A 15802-nucleotide genomic window follows, 5' to 3' on the forward strand; every position below is an offset into this window, starting at 1 on the left:
CGATCTCTTCATGACATTTTAATAGAATTTTGTGTTTGCTTTGTTACCAATTTCCTCTACTGCCTTTTTTGTAACCAATCTCGATATTGACATTTTATCTGTATGGCTGTACGGTGACCACACATTTCACTGTACCAACTGGGACATGTGACAAATAAATGGATCTTGATATTGGAATGGACAGTCCCAATATTGTTCGAACGGCTCATATTGATAACAACGAATGTGTAGGAAAGAACTGCAGATGCTGCTTTAAATGAAGCTAGACACAAAATGCTGGAGTAACTCAGCGGGACAGGCAGTGTCTCTGGAGGTCTGGGGAAGGCTCTCGACCCAAAACGTCACACATTCCTTCTCTCCAGAGATGCTGCCTGGCCCGCTGAGTTTCTCCAGCATTTTATGTCTACCTAACAATGAAGGCAGGTCGGTCTGTCTGTCTGTCTGTGTCTGTCTGTCTGTCTGTCTGTCTGTCTGTCTGTCTGTCTGTCTGTCTGTCTGTCTGTCTGTCTGTCTGTCTGTCTGTCTGTCTGTCTGTCTGTCTGTCTGTCTGTCTGTCTGTCTGTCTGTCTGTCTGTCTGTCTGTCTGTCTGTCTGTCTGTCTTTCTTGCTCAAATATTTTTATCCTCTCTCCTCTCTCTCCCTCTCACACACGCAAGCACACGCACACCACGAAGCATTTTAATATAAATTTGAGGAATTCCGAACATATTTTACGAAAAACTGCACGATGAGACCAATCTTTCAACCATCTTATTTACTATACCGTGAGTTTATATTGTGTAAGGGGCGGAATAGCACGCTGTTTTATTAACCTCGTGTGCATGTGTATCAGTTAATAGATGTGATATCGTGAGTCCATCTCGCTGTTGAGTTTGGAGCCGTGTCTCAGCTCCGCCCGCGGCACCACTGGTCCCACCCACAGCCGCGCCCACTTTTGCCGGGTATTTAATTCTCTCTAAGAGGGGCCGAAGTCCAACTTCCTTGCAGTGGGTTTGTTGCGAGGTTCTGTACAGAAACAACCGGGTCACACTTCCCAGCGGGATGATGTCTGCGGTTTCACTCAGTCTGTTCCTGGCGTTAATAGTCCGTGAGTAATGAGTTGGACAAATTCCTCACACGTTTCTCAGTGCTATATCCCCTACACCATTCCCCTTCTACCCACTCTAGAACCCTCCCAATTTATTTCCTATTGATAATTAGAGTGGGGGATTCATGGTCAATATTTTATCCTCGCCATTCATGCCTTTTTTTAACTTGCAGGTGTCCATTCCGATGTCGTTCTCACTCAGCCCAAGACAGGGACCGCGGTTCCTGGAGGCTCCATCACACTGACCTGTAAAACCAGCGGGTTCACTCTTAGCAGCTACTATATGTATTTGATCCGTCAGGTCCCCGGGCAGGGGCTGGAGTGGCTGCTTGCTTACCACGCGCCGACTACCACCGACTACTTCGCTCCAGGGATCGAGAGCCGATTTACTCCGTCCAAAGACAATTCGAATAATATGTTCACCGTGATCGCCAGGAACCTGAAGATCGAAGACACCGCTGTCTATTACTGTGCGAGACATGTGGGGTCACGGTGCTGCAAACAGCGACTTCCTCGTACAAAAACCTGGACACCAAGTTTAATCCTGCTGCAACCTACAAGCACCGTAGGAGAGGCCGTGTGAAGCAAATTCAAATGAATTTCACCGCTTAAAGTTACATGGATTGTTTTGAGAAATGTCCAACTGTCTTCCGACCAATTAACGTTATTTTACATGAGCTTTAGAAGAACAGCGTTTAGCTTTACAAGTGACAGCGAAGAGTCCCATGGGACATCCATCCTCTGTTAGCTGTACATGCATCAGTTCTTGAAGAGCGAAGTATTTGACATGGCATGTTTCACTGTGCTATAGTACTATCCTGACTACTGGGGAGGAGGAACCATGGTGACGGTAACCAGCGGTAAGAAACTTCATCCTATTCAATATCTAGATGTATCCAGTTGTACTTTTAACCTATATTTCCAATAATTATATTAAATTGTTCTTCTACATTAATTACCCATTCATTGCAATGTTGGATCGATGTTGCTTTAGAATGTTATGTGATTTTGCTGCTAGGAGATTCCCGATTTAAACGCCTTATGTGCTATGACTTTCGATCCTTTGACTATGAAGTGGATGCGGTTTAGTTCCAAATTAGTGGAACATTTTGCATCAATTTGCTTTCACTATGCTTTCTAATTGTTTGAGATTGTTGTGGTCCTTGATCTGCGATGCATCGAACTGTATTTTCTAATCAACAGCAGGTATTTGGTCTCAGTTTGTTTCTTCTCAGCACATATGAAACAAACATAGTAACGGATAAAAGGTACACAAAAAAGCTGGAGAAACTCAGCGGGTGCAGCGGGTTCAGTCTGAAGAAGGGTTTCGGCCCGAAACGTTGCCTATTTCCTTCGCTCCATAGATGCTGCTGCACCCGCTGAGTTTCTCCAGCTTTTTTGTGTACCTTCGATTCTCCAGCATCTGCAGTTCCTTCTTAAACATAGTAACGGATAAATCCTGGGTGTAAAATGTTCAAGTTTTTAAAGTGTATGTATTAATTGGTGAAATCGCCTTGCCACCTTTAATCCAATCGCTAACAAAACTTGCATGGAAGAAGTAAAAATATCGTGCAGCAAAACACAGAAGTGCAAGGGTCAGGGTTAATTGCGCAGTTATATATCTTGAAGTACAATGAATAGGAAGGAATAGTGGATGCTGATTTACGCTGCCGATTGACACAAAGCTGGAGTAACTCTGCCTCTCCCGCTGAGTTACTCCAACTTGTTTTGTCTATCTTGAAGTGCAATGAGTTGGCCATGTGAACCAATGTTACAGCAAAGCTAAGAAAGCAAAGTCCGTGAAACGCGATCTATAGAATGACAATGTACCGGGTGTACTAGGTACAGAGGAACTGAAGGAAATTCACATTATATGGAAATGTTAATCCACGTGTATTGTGTTATTCATCTTTATTTCACCAATAATTGGCTCTGTGGTAATTGGAACAATGAATTTCGGTGGTGTTTAGACAGAGATATTTGGATTTTTGTGGAGGTTCAGCAAATTTGTGTTATGTGATTCATCCCATCGGCGGTATGATTCAGCCGGTCACTGTGGGAGACGATATTGTTGCGCAGTTTGACGTGTTTGTCCGTTCAATTCGATGTGGCAGCGACCGGGTATTTCTGTTGTATGACGTGTCCGATTATGTTATTTCAATGAACGCAAAGAAGATATATGTTTTAAAATAAAAATAAGAATATATTACTAGAAATCATAAATAGGAACAGTAAATGTTGCAAACGCCTAGAGGGTCACGCAGCCTGTGGCGAAAGACAAATCCCATAGAGGGGAGCCGAATGACAAGTTGTAGCCCAGAGACCAGACTTCGTTCCCGAAATCAGGTGCAGACGGTGAGAACTGTGCGTTCTCCCTGTGGTTTCTTACTGGTGCTCAGCTTTCCCCCCACAACCCAAAAGAGTGCAGGTTTGCAGGTTAAATGACCTGGGTGATTGACCCGGGTGGGTCGGGGGTGAATGCGATAGTGTGATAACGTGGAACTTGTGTGTGGCCCTGGATTTGGTTGGCAGAAGGGTCTATTTCTATGCTATACCTCTACTGAATTCGCCATGGTTTAGTCCCCCAATGATAGTCGACATGGAAAATGCTTGGTTTTCTCTTTCCACAGTTGCTGCCTAATCTGGTTTATGTCAAAGATCACGATTTTTCCCATTTGGAAAATGCGTTGAATGTATAATGGGGAGATTTCGGAACAGTTGTAGTTTTGGAATAACGTTTAATAGTAAGATTAAACGAGTACTTACCAGTACGAAGTTTGATCTGTATTTTATGAGGAGTTACGGTGAGGGATTAAGTGAAGACCCCAGCTCCAGTGCGCATGCGGCATACTTCGAAGCAGCGGTGTGAAATCACAGAATAGACACAATATTTGAAGTAAGATAGTAAAGATCACGAGACATCAGTTTATTAGCTTGATCTGTATAATGAGGGTGGGAGCGGCGGGCACTTAATCCCTCACCGTAACTCCTCATAAAATACAGATCAAACTTCGTACTGGTAAGTACTCGTTTAATCTTACTATTTTACTTCGGAGTCACGTGAGTGATTCCGTGAAGACTTCAAAGGTCTGTGATTTCAAACCGTGTAACAGTTTTTATTTCACTCACTGCCGAAGTTTATGAGGGAGGAAGTGTTATCGTAATCAACCAGTGGATCTGCTTTCAAAAGAAACAGAAAGGTATTTGTTAACAATAACAACATAACAGAGCTCCTCTGAGCTTAAATTAATATTGCAGTTTGTAATATTCTCCTGCAATTAAATCAGGTTTATCAACGGTTTATAATAAAAAATGTTCTGAACGCAGTTCCCTTGACCATTCTGCTGTATTGAAAATGTGGTCAACCGGGATGTCCATTCGTTCAGCCGCTGATATCAATGCTGCCCTAGTGGAATGGGATTAAATGTATTATTATCTATTCCGGCAGCTTTCAGTACCTGTTTGAGCCACCTTGGAGTGGTTTGGCTCGTACCCCGTTTTGGGTTACTGTGGTTGACCCATAGGCTTTCCTCTCCCTCTAAGATAGTGGGTTGTGTCTATATATAGTAGTAGATGGGTCACCACACTCAACCTGGACTCTGGTGGGTAGGCCCGGAATCCCACCAGTGAATCGGGCGTTCCTGGTCCATATAGCCATATAACGACTACAGCACGGAAAACACAGGCGATCTCGACCCTGCTAGTTCGTGCCGAATCCATATACCTGCGAGTTAGATTTTACCAGACCTAAATATGAACTTGATGCGTCTGGGGTAATCACCATGTATCCAGTCTAGTTTATGGAGTGACCGGACTCTTTGAGCGTGTACGAGAGCCATAAGCATGAGCCTTTTTTAAAACATAGATTAAGCAAGCTGAGGGATCTGGCTGGTGCCATTCTCTGAGGTATGTCAATATCACACCAATATCCCATACATGGGTATATACCTGGGTGTTTGGGGCTTATATTATAGTTGCCCTTCATAAGTTTACCTTCAGTGGATGGGATCCCATGCTCTGCTGACATGCGGTTTTAGATAAGCAGATAAGGCGCTCCATGCTGTATTTACGGCACTGTAACTCACCTTTTAGTCATGGTGTAGATGTTCCAGGAACTCCAATACGTCAGTGGTTGAATAGTTCGTTGTCCCTGCGTCGTGGCAGTATTTTACCCATGTTAGCTTTTAGTGACTGTTCGCAGGGATGCCGACATGGTGGTAATGGTTCCTTTGGATAATCCCAGTCCCTGGTAAGGTCTATTCAAAACCTGCACCCAGGAGTTTGATGTTTCCCTGGCATGGGTGGCTTATGCCTGATACTGGGTTGAGTCAGCAACCATGGTCCACTAGGGAAATCCATAGGTGACTCGCCCACCGTGTCGTGATGAACTGGGAACCATGGCTGTAGGCCGGTCGGGCACGTTCAATATCTCGGAGACAGATCCCATCTGTATTGCGAAGTGCCCGACGGATGAGGCAGAAGGGAGGAAGGCAAAGCAGAAATTCCCCCTTCCAGCGTATAGGCATCTATCGCTGCTGCCTCTAATCTGGTTCCTAAGTCACATACATGGGTTACTGGTGATTCCGTCTTGTGCAACCAAATTGATATCTGGCTTTCAAACTGCTTAATAAATTTACCAGATATTTTGGGTTATGACATCTATTCAATGTAATCATAAATTGTACCCCGTGACATGGTGTCTCCTACTGTGTTCTAGCTTCCTAGGACATAGGCAGCTGATAGTTAAAATGTCTTTTGACACACCATTGACAGATTTGTTTGACCAATTTGTTGCACAATAATGATTATTATGCTCCCCATATGGTTGATATAAGCCACCACCATAGTATTATCAATCCGTAACCACATATGTACGTGCTGCATTTGAAATGCATATGCTTTTTAGCCCAATAGGCGATCACCAATCCCAAGAAGTTGATGCCCGGTATGTGTAGTAACGATGTTTGTGACTTGGTCCATCTGTTACCTGTGCTGGATATGGAGTTTAGTTGCTCCCCAGCCTAAAGTACTGGCATTGGTTTTTAAAAATAACCAAGTTGGGATTGGTGATGATAATAGGGCTGAAAACTATGCCAAATATATGTCTGCCCACCACCTTAATTGTGATATAGCTTCAGTGGGTACATTCATGATTTGATTATAGTGACCCAAGTGTCTTGGCAAAGTAACAGTCATATGGACGGAATTGTTATTGAAGCCCAGATAATCCTTGGTAGTAACGCTTCAATTCTGGTTTATCTGGGCGTGGGATGAACCTCAGCTTTAGGGAGCTGTTTCGTAGCTAGAACTGCTCCACAGCTAATTCCTTTGTTTCCCCTAATATGAGGATATCATCCAATATGTGCCATGATTATGCTTGTTTTCTTAATATTTTCATGGCCATTTTTAATAGTTTAGGGCGGAGGTTTAGACCATATGAAATGCTATATGCTCCCATGGTTGCCCTAACCGGGATATCCATGATCCAGGTAAATATATTTAGGTATCTATAATGATCCTAGTGTATGGTATAAGATAGTTAGCATCTCCCATATCAATGCTCCCCATAGGTATCCTAGGGAGATCAGATGTCTGGCAGTGACAAAACTCCACCTCCATCTTAAAGTGGATATACTCAACAGATTTATTTAGTGATATTAGATCAATGATGATGCTACATTCATCATCTTTTATAGTTTTGGTGAATATATTCGATACAAATTCCAATCCGTTTAGTAATGTGCCTGTTTAGTTCAGCTTGCCTTCTCACTTCTCTTTTCTTAGAGGGAGAAACAGCCCTTTGGGCGCATTGCTGAACTGGCAGTAAAATGCCCAATTTGAATTCGTTTTTATCCTCTAATGCTGTTGAGTATATTTTGGTTATTTGTGACAGCATCCCATGCTTAGCCCACTCCCCATGCAGTTTAGTAGAACACCCTTGTTTTAGTGTAAACTGGGAGGAACCAGACTACCTACCTCCATGCTTGTTGTTTTTCATGAAGGCGTAGTTTGCTGGTATGCTGGTGCTGTCGGTGGGGCGGCGCATCTTCCCACGGCTCCGCTCTGGGCCCCGTCTAAAAAGAACTATGGGGATCTGCAGCGGTCACCAGGCTTTCACCAGTCCTTGTTTGATATTGCTGGTGGATGCCGAGGGATGCTGCCAGCTGGGTGTTGGATGTGATGTCCTGCTCGTCCCATAGCCTGCTCCCTCTTCCCCGCAGCAGCGGTTTGCATAGCCCCATATATTCGGGGTTGCGGGCAGGTCTCTATGCACCATCGTTCAGTCGAGTATCCCAAATATGGGAACATCTTAGGCGTCAGCACCAAAGGCGAGCAAAGGTGGTAACATCTTGACCTTCTGTAGAATTCGCTGCTTGTCTGTGAGTCTACGAGACCCAGCTGCCTGCGGATTTGCCTCTGGAAAGGCCTGTTCCTGCAGGGCTTTTGTTGGGAAGATGGTCGCGTGGAGGAGCCATGTAGTGGCCCACGACACCCAGTGGCTCTTCCTGATCCTGCTCCCCTGGCATACTGCTGTTCTCGTCCGCCTGCCCAGCACTTAAGCCAGCCCAGCCCTGGCCTCCTTAGCCCTTAAAAAAGGAGCATAAAGGATGCGCTAAATGGGAGGAGGCAAAGCACTCCACTCCGCTGTTGCATCAATCCCTCGACAAGGGAGATGGCTAGTGCAATAGCACTGGGGTAAGAGTCAGCTCCCTTGGCATTCAGCCAGTGCCCCTTTACACCGGCGGCACAGGGAGCGGCTCGGTGTCGAGTGAGCGGGAGCATTGAAATAGCTCCACCGCTACCGGTGGCTGCCTCCCAGATAAGGACCCTCGTGTGGAGTTGGGCAGGCAGTCCTTCTCCTGGAGGTGAACTTCATGACCTCCTCTGGCTTGGGGAGACAGACATACTCATTTTTGCTGTCTCCAACCTGTTCCAGCTTGGAGGAAGATGGCTCCTGTAGAACCTGTAAATTGGTAAGATTTCCCCTTACCTGCATGTAGAGGCTGCCTGCCGTTTTCCAGGCGGCGTTGTAGCGGTTCCCGGGCGGTGATTCTCCTGGTCAGGAGTCTGCAGGGCTGCCGGTCGGGTTTTTTTTAAAATTTCCCGCCGGTCCGCGGCTGTACGGAACAGCTGTTCAGCGGACCGGCATAGCGCAGCTCCTTGCAGCGGTCCGCAGCGTTAGCGGTCCGGGTGGCACCTTGTCCCCGTCACTGTCGGCCCCACGCTGGAGTCGAAACGGGGCCCGCTCACCATGCCTCACTTTGCTCCCGCTGGAGCAAAAACCACAAGGCCCGATTAAGGTAAGTACTTACCTCTCGTCCTTGGATGCGGGAGCGCCCGACTCCCGCTGGCTGCCGCGTTCTGCACGCTGTGCGATTATGCCGCATGCGCACTGGAGCTGGGGTCTTCACGGAATCACTCACGTGACTCCGAAGTAAAATCCATGGATTTATTAGAAAGAGAATTTGAATCCATGTTTGTCTGTGGCTCCCAATGTCATTTAAACATAAAATGTTTCTCTATTTAGTAAATTGCTAATGAAAAATATCAGTTTTACGAATAGTTATGGTAAAAAAAAAGAACAATTGGGAAATAAAATGGAATGTTGGAAACTAAATTTTCTCTGCTATTTTAGACAATAGACAATAGGTGCAGGAGGAGGCCATTCGGTCTTTGAGCCAGCACCGCCATTCAATGTGATTATGGCTGATCTTCCCCAATCAGTACCCCGTTCCCGCCTTCTCCCCATATCCCCTTATAAAACTGGGTATCTCACTAATCCTTGAACAGAGTGGGAATTGAAATCGGTGCCTTAGGGGAGGGGTTGAGTGACGTTCAAATTTACATTTGCATTTATTTAATTAAAACATTGATTTAGCAACATTGTGCATTTTCACTATTAAACGTAGACTACTATATGACTTAAAACCTTTTCCTGTTAAAGTCACGAAGCAAACTCAGATATTGTTTTAATAGATTGCAGGTTGTAATTTATAATTGGTATATTTTTTATTCGTTTCCTATCGGACAGAGATACAATGTTAATCATTCGTTCTTCAGTGCCGATGACATTGGGAACGTTAACTCGTTTTAAAGATGCTGGAAACGGAACTGAGCGTCATTGTATAAACATTCATTTCAATGGATTATTATTGAATTCATTAAGGCAATGGTGCACACAGACAAACATTGAAACCTGTACCAATTTATTTAATTATGAAGTATTTACATGTTCTTACAATTTATATGCTACATTTAGTTTCCAGAAGGTGTGGTACATAACCTCTATTAATTCAGATATTATATTGAGAGAGTTATTTTTAATCCTTATAATGCAATCTCACACATGTGTTTAATCTGGTGTGAATAATGTTCTTGTCGGCTGGTTTGCGTTTCGGAATTTACTTGCAATTACTGTCGGCATACAAATGATCGGTATATTCTCGTGAGTGATGGGCCAACAAAATACAGAAAATAGTGACATTTTAAGTGTGTTATTTGTTGTTAAATAACAGAGCTACCATTTCAATCCCATCCACCCCCTTAGTTGGTTTCATCCGATGGACACATTTAAGGCCAAATTTCACGAACAAGATTGTGATTGTTTATTTTTGTCTTCTCCCAAATTATGTTCGGGAGCCCGACATGGAAAACCCGTTACCCTTCCATTTTCTGTGATTTTGTCAGATAATCTCTGAACACATTTATAAAACAAAAACTCTTCCCTCTCCCTCCAAATCAAAAGTTTCGCCATGGGCATGCACAGTGGCCCAAGCAAAACCTACCTAAATTATTTAATTTTAATTAAATAAATGCGAATGTAATTTTGAACATCAGTCAAACCCTCCTTTGAACCATTGATTCCAATTCCCACTGTTCACGGATTAGTGGGACAACTGTTCTATAATTCAAATAGCAGAGAAAATGTTGTTTTCAACATTGCACATCATTTCACCAATCTCCATTTAGTTGGGTACATGGAACAACCCCTGACATAGACTGGCCGATTCCCTGAACTCTTCATCCTGTACCCAGACAGAACTCATCGACTTCATTGTCTACAAACTTTGACCATAGATCAAATTCACCGGGTCCATCCCCAACACATACCTCCTCTTTGTTGATCTCACCGTCTCCATCGCAGGAGTTAGACTATCGACTGACATAAATTGCAAATCTACGGACTCCCACAGCTATCGGGACTTCACCTCTTCCAACCTTGCCTCCTGCAAAGGCTCTATGTCCTACTCCCAAATTCATCCGTCTCTGCGCTCCGTGTTCCCAAGACGAGTTGTTCCATACCAGGATATCCGAGGACCTCATTCTTTAGGGAGCGGGTATTCCCCACTTTTCCCATAGACGAGGCTCTCACACGTGTCTACACTGTAACCTGTAGTTCCGCCCTTACTCCATCATCCCCAGTTGCAACAAGGAGTTTGGTGAGATTGTAACCCATAGGCCAACGTTAGTTATAGCCACTGAGTATAGTGCATTCCTGAGAAACCCTGGGAATTTGACAGTAATTAATACTGGAGGCCTATCGATATATTTCCAACTCTAATATGGACAGTAACTGGCAGATATTGGCACCCCAAGAAGTTTTCAGCCAATGTTTTCCAAGGTGGGATCAAGGCGGAATGATTAGCTAATAGTTGATGATACTCAGGTGAAGTTGCATGAAATAGAAAACTGGTTAACGAGTTTAACATTCATGTGGCCTTTGCCTTGCAGCGGCTCCATCCCCGCCCAGCCTCTTCATTCTCTTCACCTGTGAGGATCACAGCTCCAGTGGTTCGTTCACCTACGGTTGTTTGGCGTTGGGCTATTCCCCTGCGGGCGCCAGTGTTTCTTGGAAGAAAGATGATAAAGAACTGACCACCGGAGTGAAGGACTACCCGGCAGTGTTCAATAAGTTGGGAACTTACACCCGGAGCAGCGAGTTAACCATCACCGAGGCGGAGGCAGGGACAGGCAACATCTTCTGCGTGGTTCAGCACAACCAAAAAGACTATCTAGGGAAAGTATCAGGTTCGTGTTGGGGTGCAGTGCGAGGCCGAGGGTGGAGTTGAGAGTCAAGAATGTTTTATTGTCATATGTCCCAGATAGAACAATGAAATGTTTACATGTATACATGCACACATACTCAAAACAAACAATAACAGTGCAATCATGATAATAATAATAATAGTCTATTGTAGTTCAGAGCATATGAGGTTGTAGTGTTTAATAGCCTGATGGCCGTAGGGAAGAAGCTGTTCCTGAACCTGGATGTTACAGTTCTCAGGCTCCTGTACCTTCTTCCCGATGGCAGTGGTGAGATGAGTGTGTGGGCAGGATGGTGTGGGTCTCTGATGATGTTGGCTGCCTTTTGGAGGCAGCGACTCCGATACATCCCTTTGATGATGGGGGGTCCGAGCCGGTTATGGATTGGCCAGTGGTTACAAAATTTTGCAGCCTTTTCCGCTCCTGGATGTTCCCGAAACAGGCCATGATGCAATCCATATAATTCACAGGATTTGCCAATTGGAGATAAGTACTTGACTTAATGTGCCCTGTTCGGTTTTATTCTTCATGTCATACTGACTGTTGAACGCTCATCTGAGCTCCACGATCCAACAAGTCAAAGACAGACAATTCATGTCGATATAGTGATGTGAAAGTGTGGCTGCATCCACAGATGCCATGTAACATCTGGAACACTGATAAAACTCCATTCTCAATTTAACTACCAAAGGCTTAAAGTCTCAATAGAAAGTGACACATGCCTTATCCGCCAAATTATTCCAGCCCTTTGCTTATTTTTTTAATCAAACAACATCTGCTGTTGTTGTTTCGATAAAACGGTTAGTTTTATTTCCTGACACCGAGGGGCGAGAGCGATATTCGTAATACTGAAGCACTGGCGTTCGTTCTTGTGACGGAACGAAAGGCGGTGCTTCAAATATCGAGACAATTCACCATCTACAAAATCATAAAAAAACAAAAATGTACTTGTAGAGAGCTTGAAAATAACTGATTCATGTATTATCATCACCAGCACATCCATGTAATTCGTGAGGAACTGGTCTATCCATAGATAGGTTACATTTTAACTCGCGAACAATCGAAGCGGCTGAGTCCATCATGTTGAGAACATTATCAAGAGTATTAAAAGCACAGACACAGTCACAGAGAACAAAAGCAGAAGTCGGCCCCATCACATCCCTGTGACAACGACTTACCGAGCTATAATGTCCACATTTACGAGCACTCGATGTACCGCGATAAACAAAGAATTTAGCAGCATCTCGGGAAGTCCAAGTCCAGGCTACTTTTAATCAGAAAAAGTGAAATTTTGTTTTTTTTGTTTGTTTTTTTTGGTCAAAATATTGGGTGTCATTATTAATCGACGATAGTTTATGAGCAATTCCAATGAAGTTTATTTTCTTTCAGACCGCGTGGTACATCATCCTAACGTCTCCATTACCATAAGTGCCCTTGATGAAATCAAATAAGCTCAGCAGAATAGCGATCGCCGTGTGTTTGGTCAACGATTTCACTCCAGCAAAATTTACTGTGACCTGGCTGAAGAATGGCGAGTCATTGGATTCTGGCATCGTCACCTCTCCCGCCTTCCAGGTGAACGGTAACGATAACTTCTCGGCGACCAGCCAGTTGACATTCCCAGCTGCAGAGTGGTTCAAAGGTTCCGTCTATACCTGCCAAGTCAAGCATGAAAACGATTTGAAAAGCCAAAACATCAGTATACCTCGAGGTAAGAAATACATCCGTGGTATGTCTCGGGGTATTAGTGTAAACATTAGCGCTCACGGTGGCAGTACTTCACTGACATTGTGAAAGTCTATGTGTAGGAAGGAAGTACAGATGCTGGTTTACACCACAAGTAGAAACATAATTCCGGAGTAACAGCAGGTTAGTCATCTGCAGAGAAAAGAAATAGGTGACGATTCAGGTCGAGACTCTTCTTCCGACTTGGAATGAGAGGAGAGGGAAACTAGAGATGTGAGAATGTACAAACACATGAATGAAAGGTATGAAAAGAACAAATCAAAGCCAGCAAAGATGAACAAGGAAAGGTCGAGGCCACATTGATCCGTTGTTGCTCTAGAAATGGTGATAACGAGTAGATACAGAGTGAAACGAAACAGGACCGGAGTGAAACTAGTCGGATGACGAGGGTTGGGAGGTGGCTGGAGAGAGATGGAATGCAAAGGTTACTTGAAATTAGAAAAGTCAATATTGATACCTCTGAGTTCTAGGTTGCTGGAGCGAAATATGAGGTGTTGTTCCTCCAATTTGCGTTTCCCACTCTCACAGTGGAGGAAGCCCAGGACAGAAAGAACAGTGTGGGAATGGAGGGGGGTTTTAATGTGTTTGGCAAGCTGGTGATCGCCTAGGGCAGTGGTTCCCAACCTTTTTTAGCTCATGCCCCCTTGGGATCTTTTAATTTTTCTGTGGCCTCTGACATTATTAGTGGAAAAAAAGTATATCAATATTATAATACCTTCCATAAAAATATCAGTGTCTATTAATTGCACATATATTCTCTTTTATTCTATTCCTCAAACATCAAAAATATTTCAACTACATAGATTTAAATTTATTAGAACTGAAATTTAGGAGGCAACAGGGTGGTAGCTCTGTGGCCCCCTTCATTGAACCTGTGGCCCCCTAAATGTCAACATTTTTCTGTGCCCCCCCCTGAAATTTGCCATGCCATTTGGCCCCAGGTTGGGAATCACTGGCCTAGGGCAAGGCGGGCAGAGCGAAGGTGTTCAACGAAACGACCGCCACAGTCTGCGCTTTGATTCACCGATGTACAGGAACCCACATCTACAACAGCGGATACAGTGGTTGGTGGAGGTGCAAGTGAACCTCTGCCTCATCTGAAAGGACTGTCGGGGTCCTTGGATGAAGTGGTGTGAGTTACAGTACTCCAGCATTGAGTGCATATCGCGGTATAGCCCATGATGCCATCTCCCATTTCATTTATTGTGTCGTTCTCTGCACAGAGACAAAAGTCAGTTCATGACGATTTAGGATCCATGGTCATAGAATCACTACTCAGAAGGGGTCATGTACACATTCAAGTTTTGGGGGCAGATGATTGGTGTAAACCTTCGATCCTGGTTACTCCTGCAAATGCTTATGTTCACATTAATTGTTGTGCCACAGTTGTTGGTTCCTGCGAACTGAAGATTACAATCCTTCCTCCACCTGTTGAACAAGAGTTAATGGAGATGACCGTAACATTAACCTGTCGGGTATCCGATGCACCTTATGATATCACAGTATCTTGGAACCACAAAAAGAAACATTTGGATTCAGAGATCCAGCCCACAGGACATGCAGATATCGTAGAGAGCAAAGCCATCATTTCAACTCGTGACTGGCTGAGTGGGGATTATTTCGAATGCGTGGTGAGCCATTATGATATGCCGACTCCAAAAACTGGACGAATCAACTGGAAGAAAGGTGAGCCGGTGTAGCTGCAGAGAGGTTCTGTGGGCCAGAGGTGACTGGTCCACATTTCTTCTGAGATAAAGCTGAAATTAATGATTGAGATCACTCCATCGGCGAAGCAATATCTATACAAAATGAAATCGTGCTGAGACTTCACTGAGTCCTTTGTCAGAGCTGGAAAAGAGAGAATACGAGATCACTTTGCATGAATATGAGGTGCGGACAGGTTACTGGAAACATCGATGATAATTTGCAGTGAGAGTCAGCGAGCGGACATGTTGTCTCTGGTCTATGGTACAATATGGGTATTCAGAGCATTACAGCGTTTGTTAAATAGCCCACAGTGTTGTAACTTGCAGGAATATGGGTTTGCCTACCAAATTACCATGTGGTGATGGCGGGAGTAAATCGCAGATACTCTCACTTGTAGCAGAAATGCCCGTTTCGGAGCTAGGCACATGAAATGAATTACTTGAAATTAAAAAAAAAATAACCTTCAAATGCCGTATATCGGAAAGATGACACCTTAATGTAGATCATTTAATATTGATTCCAATGGTCTGCATCTACACAGACATTCGGAGGGATTAGATATAACGCCGAGGAAGGCCGCAGTCAAAGAGCCTAGGAATGTTTTGTTTTCCATTTTGCTTGTAGTGTCCAGGTCAAAATGCCCATTTCAAAATTCCCTTTCCCCTCTCAACTCCCTCCAACATAATCTCTGTAACATCCCACATCATACAAAAGCATCTCTTACTGTCTTTTTGCGTACACACCATATAACCATATAACAATTACAGCACGGAAACAGGCCATCTCTGCCCTTCAAGTCCGTGCCGAAGACTTATTCTCCCCTAGTCCCATCTACCTGCACTCAGACCATAATCCTCCATTCCTTTCCCATCCACATACCTATCCAATTTATTTTTAAATGATAAAATCGAACCTGCCTCCACCACTTCCACCGGAAGCTCATTCCACACAACTACCACTCTCTGAGTAAAGAAGTTCCCCCTCATGTTACCCCTAAACTTCTGTCCCTTAATTCTCAAGTCATGTCCCCTTGTTTGAATCTTCCCTACTCTCAATGGGAAAAGCTTATCCACGTCAACTCTGTCTATCCCTCTCATCATTTTAAAGACCTCTATCAAGTCCCCCCCTTAACCTTCTGCGCTCCAAAGAATAAAGACCTAACTTGTTCAACCTTTCTCTGTAACTTAGTTGCTGAAACCCAGGCAACATTCTAGTAAA

The 15802-nt window shown here is 44.1% G+C and overlaps 1 pseudogene and 1 gene segment (V, D, J or C); both read left to right on the forward strand.

Moving 5' to 3' along the window:
• The first annotated feature begins 965 nt into the window (after positions 1 to 965).
• Positions 966 to 1906, forward strand: LOC129694761 (Ig heavy chain V region-like). The segment is given in 2 exon segments: positions 966 to 1087; positions 1261 to 1906. Coding segments are annotated over 2 exon segments (456 nt in total).
• The window catches only part of LOC129694760 (Ig heavy chain C region-like), a 15038-nt pseudogene continuing 1048 nt past the window's right edge, over positions 1813 to 15802 (forward strand).

Source organism: Leucoraja erinacea, unplaced genomic scaffold, assembly GCF_028641065.1.
Source record: "Leucoraja erinacea ecotype New England unplaced genomic scaffold, Leri_hhj_1 Leri_784S, whole genome shotgun sequence".
Taxonomy (NCBI): Eukaryota; Metazoa; Chordata; class Chondrichthyes; order Rajiformes; family Rajidae; genus Leucoraja; species Leucoraja erinaceus.